General features: G+C 39.8%; 1 protein-coding gene across 1 annotated transcript; it reads left to right on the forward strand.

Moving 5' to 3' along the window:
• Positions 1-435: 435 nt before the first annotated feature.
• Positions 436-9961, forward strand: cers2a (ceramide synthase 2a). The gene is made up of 9 exons (XM_037692748.1): positions 436-494; positions 5055-5228; positions 5332-5449; positions 5647-5765; positions 6911-6968; positions 8219-8269; positions 8371-8463; positions 9499-9627; positions 9851-9961. The coding sequence occupies exons 2-9, from the start codon at positions 5056-5058 to the stop codon at positions 9959-9961; spliced, it is 852 nt and encodes a 283-aa protein (XP_037548676.1). The 5' UTR covers positions 436-494; position 5055.
• Positions 9962-10714: the final 753 nt, after the last annotated feature.

Here is a 10714-nt window from a genome sequence, read left to right on the forward strand (position 1 = left end):
TTTTTTTTTGGACCACCAAGCACCGGCTCGCGGACCCCTGGGGGTCCGGGGCCCCTAGTTTGAGAACCAATACAGCTGCACAAATTATGCAAACCGTCATACACATGCACAGACCGCCTGCTATGAACAGAGTCAACATGAAAACCGCTGTACTGTGATTCCGGTTAACCACCGGGGTCAATAAAGTGAACCGGATTCACCAGATTTATCCTATGAAAGATAAAAAAAAATCCCACCTGCGCGGCATTAATCGCCCCTCATAGACAGACGTCACTGACCTGCCCTCTTGCTATCCTTGTAGCTTGCATTAGAAACACTCACTGGGAGGTTCCGGTGTACCCGCAGCCGAACTTACAGGAACCGAACTTAATTTGCTCACGTTTGAATCAGAGACAGCGGGACGACGTTTCGCCTTTTTTTTTTTATCGGAGAGTTGGTGAGCAGGTCTGAAAGACGACATCTTTACTCCCAGCTGCAACGAGACGAGGCGACAGGTAAGGGCTCCCCGGACGACTATAGTTACACGAAACTTTTACTGTTTACTTTTGAAGGAGTCGTTCTCATCGTGTCTTTGTGTGGGAGTTTGTTTAGAAACGCACCTGCCTGTTAAAGAACGTAAAAGTGTAAAAAAGTTTATACTTTTTAGCGCCTCCGTGGTGCAGAGCATGTAGCTAATTAAGCTACGTTTGATGGGAAAAACAAGTGTCGCCAGTCAAATGTCTCTCCTCGTACTCTGAGAGACGCTGGTTAGGTGTGCAGTCTCTTTTTGAACAACTCAACCTTACTTTGTTTCACTGGTACACAACTCTTTCACCAAAATAAACAAATAAATAAATATAGTTAGTTCGGCGACACCCGATTTTGCTCCGCGCATGCGCACTCTGCCGCTCCCTGAGCCAAATTTTAATCTGCACAACTTTTTATTTTCATCTAATCTCATCCTGTTCGTTAATTCAAGAGGGAAGAAAGGGTCAACCATATTCATTTGCACATTTTATAGTTTAAGGTTTGAATTTCTCCATGTTATTATGATTTGCTTCTAATATTTTAATGCGTATTTAAAGTTATAATGTAAAGGTTTTTGCATTGCAAAGTTATTTTTTTTACCCCAGTTCTTTATTTTCATTTATAAAAATGCCAAAAAATAACTCTGTGACGAGCACGTAAAAACTATTTTTTTGTAGCATCATAGTGATTTTACAAGAACTGTTGACTGTAAATTGGTTTTCTTTTTATATATTGTGCTCATTTGTTACAGATTGTGTTTTATTCCTGTCACTTCTTTAACATTTATTTTGAATTTACTTCACCCACACAAATATACTGAATGATATAGAATGACAAAGTGGTTCATGTTCAAAGAATATTATAAAACATCTTAATAGCCGGTAAGAAATTCTAGTTCTCCGGAAACAATATTTAATAAGATCAGATCTTTTGTAAGTTTAATTTTTTCAGTTACTCTAACTTCTATATTTTATTTTTAAATGGTGCATTAGGATAAATTTTGGGGTAAGAAGGATCAATTGTCGCTTAGAGGAGATTCTAATTCTGACCGGAACAGTCCAATTTGTCTGTCTTTAATGTGTCACAGTGGATTAACGCGCTCTGTCACAGATTATCTGTAAATTTTAAAAACAGCGGGTTTTATCGCATCCAAGGTAATCAAAATTGATGTTTTGGATTATTTTGGCTATGAGGTGGATTATCAGAAACGTTCGGCTGTCTGGATTGATGCTACAATCTTTAACGCAGCGTTTCCAACTTCTCTAATCTTTTTACTGCCCTCATTATCACGACTGATAACGTTATCTGCCCGTGTGTGCGTCTCTTACCAGAAAATCTCAAGAACCACTGGACGAGTTTTAATAAAATTCTCGGAGAATAGTCGTTGTATGTTTCTCTCCAACAGCTTTAACGTTTGGAGTCCACTTCATTCAAGCTGGCCGTCCGGTTAATCTGTCAAAACAAACAGTAAAACTACTATAATTTTACAAATACCGAGGCACAACTTTGGGTGGAGATCTGAAATTTAAACTGAAGATTTCATCTAGTTTTTCATTCGTGAGGACATTGTGCAAAAACTAAAAGCTTAGATGGTTTGATGGATCATCGTATAAAACAAAGAATAAAGGTTAAATGTGTAATAGAAGCTGTTTATTCTGGTCCTTCTCCGTGCTGCTGGCAGACTTCCATCCACACTGACAATTTGTGACGCCCAGACAGTCTTTGTGCAAACTATTACTTCCGTTGTTTAAGTACGCCTTGCTGTGAGCTGTTTTTTTGTATCTCGGTGGAAGCGTCAGCTCCTCACACCTGTCAGCTCTGGGAGGAAGTTGCAGTGAATGGATGAATGGCAGACACGGATAACAACATTTCTGATATCCGGTTGTTGCGTTTCTGAACCTTCATAATCCTCAGTATTAACTCTTAACGACAGAAAAATGTCACTGCTGCTTTCATCCCTGAACTCGCTGCACACAGTGTTCACAAACACTTAACGAAACCGAAACCTTTTTGGCACCGCCGACCGGTTTTATGCAAGACAGTTTTCTCACGGACCGGCGACGGTGTGTGAGAAAAGCTCACATGCATAAACACAATCGTATTTTGTAATGTTCATCCATTATCTTTACCTGCTGCTTCTTTTTCGGGTCGCGGGGGTCACTGGTGCCCATATGCAGCTATCACTGTGCGAGAGGCGGGGGACACCCTGGACAGGTCTCCAGTCCATCGAGGACTAGGCCTGTCGCAGTAAACCAGTTAATTGAATGATAAATTTAAATTATTAACCTCATTTTCATTTATCAGCTTTATCGTTTCTTCGTGTCTCTCTTTCTACTGAAGACACTGGATGACAAAAGGCTCAACTCCGGTGCTCTTCACTGACCCCTCCCTTTCTCTTTAAAATCTGTTTTAACGATCCAAAATCGCGTTTTTGGATCGTTAAAAGCAGCTAAGCTGAGAAGCTAAGCTACGAGCTAAGCTAACAGGCCGACCTCGTGGAAAAAACCTCCGTCTTGTCGAAGCTCCAAAATTCACGGTTGAAACCTGTGCCTTTGTGTAAAAAGTAGTTTTTCTCTAAAAAAGAAGCTGAGAATTCGTTTACTGTTTTTTTTATTTTTTTATTTAAAGTTTTTGTGTGAAAAATGCGACGCTAAAGAGCTCAAACCACACTGAGCGTCCACCATTTTGAGAACTGAAGAGAGACAGCCCATGTCATGTCAAGGGGCCTCCCTCCCATTTTTCTTAGAGACACACTACTCGCTCCCTCACTATCCATCCTTCAGTTCAAACTGTCTTATACTGCCATCCAGTGGTCGAAAAAAGGTACTACATGCAAAACAAATAAAAAATTTATTCTTAAATTTGACAGTAATTACTAATTATTGTCAAATTTCAAACAATATTATCGTTTATTGCAATAATTTCTGAGACAATTAATCACCCAACAAAATTTAGTTATCATGACAGGCTTCTCAAGGACACGGAGACAAACGAGACAAACAACCATTCACACTCTCGCTCACACCTAAGGACAGTTTAGTAACCATAGTAACCAATCAGCCTAACATGTATGTTTTTGTTCTGTGGGAGGAAACTGGAGTACCAGAGGAAAACCCACTCATGCACGGTGTGAACATGCAAACTCCACCCATAATGGTCCCCCACCCACTCCCAGCATCCTTCTCGCTGAGAGGCAGCGGCTTTACCAACTGTGTAACCATGCTGCCCTGTAATATCATTTATATTATTATTAGGTGGTCAAATTAATACATTCAACCTTTATTTAGACAGGTAAATCCCATTGAGCCTCCAGGACTCATTTACAAGAGAGACCTGATTTAATATTCTACGATGCCTTACCTATGCAGTTAGCCACTGAATACGCACACGCGTTTAATGAAGTGGCGTCCTTTAGTAATTGTTTCTGATCCTCGTATTTATATTTTATTTTTCCCCGCTTACATAAAACTCCAAAAGCTCTTCTTTGAAGTGTTTAGTCTCCATGTGTTGAAGCAGAGCTGGTCGTCACATCTCACACAATGCGTGGCTCACCTGTTGAGATTAAGCCATAATTTAACCCATAATTTAGTTTAAATGCAGCTTTTTGTTTGGTGGTAGTTGTGGAGACTTCTGCTGCCTCAGCTGTAGGCGTTTTCCTTTTTCCCAACATGCTCTCTCCGGAGACGTTTGCTGTTTACTCGTTTTGCTACACAGTAGTCCCTCTCTACTTCACGATTCATCACAGACTTGCTCTATCGCGGTTTTTCAAAATAAGATTGGACATGACACACAATTGGCTGATTGATTGGATGAGCCGCACGATCGGCATGGATTTTTTAAATTTTAAAATAAATTATTTAGCACCTGCCACACATTTTACGACCCCTGACGTACAGCGTGTGTGATGATGTCGCTGTCATTCAAAATTGAATGGCTCTACTGAAGCATGAAGTATGAACCAAACGAGCTCTCGAGCGTACCAGCTCACGACAAAAACGGCGACGGAGCCGTTCAAGGATTTTACTCCGTTAAGCTAATCAAGCTACAGATAACCTCTGAACGTTAAATGCTCCTAAAGAGACGCCTGCTGCAAATCACTAACGAGATATACATCCAGTGATTAGCCTGTGAGATTGATTGGTAACAGCCAGACAAACACACTCAGACATGGGCTGAAACATTAAAATAAACACAATCATCCTTCGCAGGCAGATTGTATTTATTTTGCTGCGCACCTTCTTGAGTAAATATGAATCCAGCTGCAGAGACGTTTAATGCTTTTTGAAGAACGAGACATGGCTGAAACATCGGAGCTTATCACGGAGTCCTGATTAAATTCTTTAAGGGTTTTGATTTCTTTGTTTGCTGCGTTGGATCAGTCCCTTTTCTCGACACTGATACAGTATCCTTTAGGTTAGAAACCCGCAGCCGGTGTTTCTTGGCTCTGTCCTTCTTGCTCTATCGTCACGGCTCAGTTGGGAGTTCTTGATGGATCCATGTGGAAATCTGAGCAGGAAAACTAATTCTTTTCCTGTTTTTGTCTGTAGGATGTTATCTAGGTTGCGTGAGCTGATATGGGCTGACTGGATTTGGTTCCCTGAAGGTTTTGGCTGGGCTGACTTAAACAATGCTGATGGCAACGTCTTCCCCAAAACGTGGGACCTCTGGGCCACCGTACCCGTCGCTCTCTGCTTCCTAGGTGTTAGACAAATATTTGAGCAGTGAGTCTTGTTTTTTTTAAGCAGTGGTGTGTATCATCTTAACTTTCAGTCTATGTTTACATGTCTTATTCTAGTAAATCTAAAGGGTTTGTCCACGTTCTAGGACAGTCGGGCTTCCTTTGGCCTCAGTGCTGGGAGTGAAAGACAAACAACTCGTTCAGGCTCCTTTAAATCCCACCCTGGAGAAACATTTCAGCACCAAATCAAAGCATCCTGAACAGGTACACACTGCAAACACAAACATCTTTTGACATTTTTTAAGTGTAAGTCTTCATGTTTGAGGTCAGATTGATAAAAATATAGATTTTTTTTTGTGCCTTTCCTCCTGAATCTGCAGAATGCAGTAGACAAGACTAATTTCAAGACGCTGACTTTCTTTATTGTCTCGCCTTTCATTGTCTCGCCCTTTTGTTGTTAGAGCGCCATAGAGAATTTAAGTAGACGGACGGGTTGTTCAGTGCGTCAGGTCCAGAGGTGGTTCAGATGCAGGAGGAACCAGGACCGGCCCAGCAAGCTCAAAAAGTTCCAGGAAGCAAGGTAGGTTTGATCCTTAGCCAATCACCCAGTTCAGTTTCGCCCAACGCTGGAACGATGATGGCTGTGCTCGTATGTGTGCGCATGTTTGTTTGTCTGTCATTTTGGCAAAATATCTTGTAAACTGCAGGACAGATTTTAATGAAACTCGGCGGAATTAATCGCTGGATGCACATCTGCATCTGATTAACTTTTGGGTTCAATCCCATTCAAGATGTCCGCCTAAACTAAGTGACCTTAGCAATCACAAACACGGCTATACCTCTGCCGGTTTTACTGACCTTGAGCTAAAATTTGGTGTGGTGGTAGCTGAGAGTCATCCTCAACAGAGAATCTGATTATAAACACATCTGATGTGGCTGTGGCGGCCATCTTGATTTAAAACTTGTGCTATGTGCATCCTTCAAAGAATACTGAGCCTATGCATTTTTCATATTTTTTTTATTTTTTAATAATTTCTGGTATCATCTTGAACTCTTTTGACGTAGTTTAAGCTCAGACAGGATTTTCTGGAGGTCATAATGCATGTGCAGAAATTAAACATTCTTTGCCAGGCTTGTGCATTAATGCGTTCACAAGATTTCACAGCTGTGTGCTGATTAAAACTGATTAAATCATATTTGATAAACAATAAGAGAAGATTGAGGCATTGAGCCTGCTCTTGTACGAGCTGCGACACATCCTAGTTGAATTGTTTTGTGTTAAATTGTTTTGCAGGTCACTCGTAATGATTTATAAATCTTGACCCCCATTTTCAGGCCAACCACACCCAGAAAACTTGAGTAAAAGTTTCTCAGAAGAAGCTGTTGCAAAGTGACATTTGGCGCCAAACATAAAACACACAAAAGGCCTAAACCCAGTCCCCCCAGCTCTGAAGGGAGGGGTTTATAATGACTTTTTTTAAGACCTAACAGGTTTAAATGCAGTAGTTGTAATCCTTAAAGGCACAAATTGGCTAGTTTAAAGTTTAGAACCATCAAGATGGTTGAATTTTTTTTTTTGCTTGTTTTTCCTGAAACCTAAAAGCTTTGTACAATTATGTAAACATTGTTTATTTAACCAGAACAAGTTCCCAATTTTATGTTTTATCAAATCGAAGTTTACTACAATGTTTTTTCTTTCTATGATGGGTTTGTGTTCTCTTACAGTTGGAGGTTTATATTTTACTTTTTTGCTTTCTTTGCTGGCCTGGCAGTCCTTATTGATGTGAGTACTGCAGATCAGAAGATGTTTACTATAAAAATATTGTGTAAAAATCAAAAATGGGGATTTAATTGGACCTTAATTTAGAGAAAACCCAAAATAATTGCTTCCCGCGCGTTTGTTTTGTGGTCAGAAGTCACACTCAGAGCAACATTTGCTTTGATTTGTCGAGACCTCGCAACTTTTTATAAGCGACTGGGATGTACTGAAGCTGTTTTATTTCTTTATAAAAACATGACTGACAGTTCTCGAGGGCTTGGCACACAAAACTGTTCAAGTGAAAGTCCAGAGGGCTCAAAACATGTCTGAGCGAGCATCTTATTTTTATCTCCGCTGCAAGTTTTAACCCGCTGACGGTCGATTTCAATTTACAGCTGACTTTACGGGCTGAAAGCGGCCTGCTGGGAGACGGTTTGTAATGAGACGAGACAAATATGGAGCGTTTTGGCCTCCACGATCAGAGTTTTGTCTGTAGAGCAAAAGTGAGACAATAAAATCTCAAACTACTTCACCTGCTGTAAAGCATAGTGGTGGTAGCATCATGCCCTGTAGCTTTATTTCGCTGCCTTTTAAAAACTATTTTGCAGTGTTCCTACTTAGGCAATACCAGCTGGAGATAAATTCAGAGTATTATTTACACATTAGGCCAATAAATCTTGATTTTGATTCAGATTTAGACTTTGTAAAGACGGTAGACTACCAAAAAAATAAATAAATCATCTTTTAAAACCATCAACTGCAGATCGAAACAGTTTTTAACAGACGCCAGCGACAAAAAGTCATAAAAATTGAGGCCTAACGGTAGATTTTCGTAGTGATCCTTCTGGAAATGCTTGGACATGGTTTAAATCTAAGCTGCTCCAGGAAAAGATTACAATAATCTCGTCTAATCCGTAAAAAAATAAAAACACAGTTAAACATCCTGCCAGATATTTGGTGAAGGCTAGCTAAAATCTCTTTCAGCCAAATATGGGTCAAAGTATTCACGTTTCAAACCTGTTCTGATTTGAGAGAACTCATAATGAATTTAAACAGGTGCATGAATAAAAAAAAAAAAAAAATTAAAACCTAACCTGTTTATGTGAACTACATTTTGTTTGTGCATGTGCTGAGCAAAAGCACAGAAGATGTAAATATAGTTTAACATTTGTATTCTGTTTCTTTTCATGTAAAGGCAGTTTTTCATGTTTTTATTGCTGATTTGCACTACTGTTGTGTTGCTATGACTGTTAAAACAATGTGTTTCCTCTTAGAAACCCTGGTTTTATGATATGAAGCAAATGTGGCAAGACTTCCCAAAAATGGTAACAAATTACTTATTAGATGTCATTTGTGTCCAACATAATGTTTCCACTAAAGTTCTGAATTAAACGGTGGGTGTTTTCTTTCTTTTCTCATTTTTCAGCCCCTGTTACCTTCACAGTACTGGTACTACATGATCGAGTTGGGCTTCTATTTGTCACTTGTTTGTAGTGTAGCATCAGACGTCAAACGGAAGGTGAGTGACACCACGGTTTCTCTAAACCTTACTTTTTTTTTTTTTTTAATCATATAAAAGAATCAAACTTTTCAATAAAAATGATTTGCCTAAAAGGGATTTGTTTTCTTGCACTGGTGTAGTTGGAGGTTTGCGTATCGATTTCCCTGTTAAAGATTGACACCACGTATTGATCGGAGCAGTCTGCGTCAGAACGAAGACCATGTTCAGTCTTCAAAGATGTTTTTGTTGTGTTTTAGTAATTGTGTAGCTTCTGTACCGGAGCTCATTTTCTAACTTAAGTTAGCAAACGCAAGCTGCTAATCTGAAGAACCAGAGCAAAACATCTCATGAAGCACTGGACGAGTTTTAATGAAACACTCAGGAAGTAACCATTGGACCTTTGGGAGTCAACTTGATTCAAGATGACCACCGCAGCTAATCAGTCTTGGCAAACACAAACAGTGGCTATAGCTTTTAATTTGACAGATTTTGAGCTTAAAATTGGTGTGGAAGTACAACACTTTAACCACTAATAGATCAGGTGTTCAGGGCTATTCAACTAAATTGCTCAGGGGGGCACAATTACTGAAATCCAAGGGCTCAGGGACTGGACATCCAGCAGTTATTGTCATTTAGTAAGTTTGTTTTACGGTTTAAAATCTAGTTTTATTTAAAAATGTACTCAGTGGTGGACCAAACTGAGTTCATCCATGGGCCTGATTTGGCCCCCGGGCCACCAGTTGAATAGCCCTGTGTTAGATGTTTGCCCACATGAACTATAACTGTCAATTCTCACCATAAAATGATCCTCGTTTAAAACGCTGCATTCATTAATTAGATTTAATTATTGCAGCCTTGAAACTATGTAACCTGCTTTGATCAAAAGAGTAAATTATTTATTAAAGCAGCAAAGATCAGTTGATTAGTGACTGAAAGATCAGTCACTAATCAACAATAGTTGATTAGTGACTGATCTTTGCTGCTTGATCAATAAGTGTCCAAGCACGAGTAAATGTGGATTTTTACCTTTTTTTTTTTTTTCCACCTGCGAAGGATTTCAAGGAGCAAATAGTTCACCACGTGGCCACCATCCTCCTCATCAGTTTCTCCTGGATGGTCAACTACACCCGGACCGGGACTTTGATCATGCTAGTGCACGACGCCTCGGACTATCTGATGGAGGTACAACTGTTTTAAAAAGTTTTTTCCTGCAGTAAATACTTGCAGGGTGTTTGACTGATAAGTTTGTCTGTGTAGGATGATAGTAGTTCTCTGATTAGTCATTTTCTTCTCAGTTTGCATTGTAGCATCTCCCTCTGGTCTTTAGTTTTGATAAGCAGCTTAATGAGAGCATTGAGAACAAAAATTAAGACTGTAATCTTTTCTTTTTTGCTTTTAATTCTAGTTAGCCAAAATGTTCAACTATGCACGCTGGAGAAGAACCTGCAACTTCATCTTCTTTACGTTTGCTGCAGTTTTCATCTTCACCCGGCTCGTCATTTTCCCTTTCTGGTAAAGGTCTATTGTTGCATCAAACTCAGTAGATCTGATGTGTGTCTGATATGCTGCTGCCAGAGTCTTAACTGGAGTTAGTAGGAGAGGTCATATCTCTCCAGTTTTAGCTTCTCTCCAGTGGCTCCCTGTCAAATCCAGAATTTAATTCAAAATCTTACTTCTAAGCAACAAAGCTGTCAACGACCTAGCTCCATCTTATAGTTGAGATCTTATTGTTGCATATTTTCCCAACAGAGCACTTCGCTCTCAGACTGCAGGTTTACTCACAGTTCCTAGAGTTTCCAAAAGCAGAATGGGAGAAAGATCTTTCAGTTATCAGGCTCCTCTCTTGTGGAACCAACTTCCAGTTTCTGTCCATGAGGCTGACACATTGTCCAGTATTAAGACTGGGCTTAAGACTTTAATTTTTGATAAATCCTATAGTTAGTGTTGGCTTGTTATGCTGCTATAGACTTAGACTACTGGAGGACAAATTGACCTCATGTCTTTAAATGAATTGTTAAAATTGAATAGTTTTCATTTGATACCATTTCTATCTGAAAATGTGATTCTTGAGCTGCCATTGTGTATCTGTTCCTCCTTCTTGTCCTCTCAAACCCAGCCGGTCGAAGCAGATGATCACTTGTCCTGAGCCTGGTTCTGCTGAAGGTTTCTTCCTCATGAGGGAGTTTTTCCTTTCCACTGTCGCCTTCATGCTTGCTCAAGATGAGAGTTCTGTGATGGAGTTAAATTCAAAGCAGTTTGCTCCTCAGAT

Source organism: Nematolebias whitei, chromosome 19 (assembly GCF_014905685.2).
Source record: "Nematolebias whitei isolate Nwh7 chromosome 19, NemWhi1, whole genome shotgun sequence".
Lineage (NCBI taxonomy): Eukaryota > Metazoa > Chordata > Actinopteri > Cyprinodontiformes > Rivulidae > Nematolebias > Nematolebias whitei.

Bases quoted from the DNA above. Each gene is read 5' to 3' on its own strand.
- cers2a (XM_037692748.1), top strand. From the start codon at position 5,056: ATGTTATCTAGGTTGCGTGAGCTGATATGGGCTGACTGGATTTGGTTC. The intron at 5,450-5,646 runs GTACACACTGCA...TTTTGTTGTTAG, and splicing joins AATCAAAGCATCCTGAACAG to AGCGCCATAGAGAATTTAAG. The intron at 5,766-6,910 runs GTAGGTTTGATC...GTTCTCTTACAG, and splicing joins AAAAAGTTCCAGGAAGCAAG to TTGGAGGTTTATATTTTACT.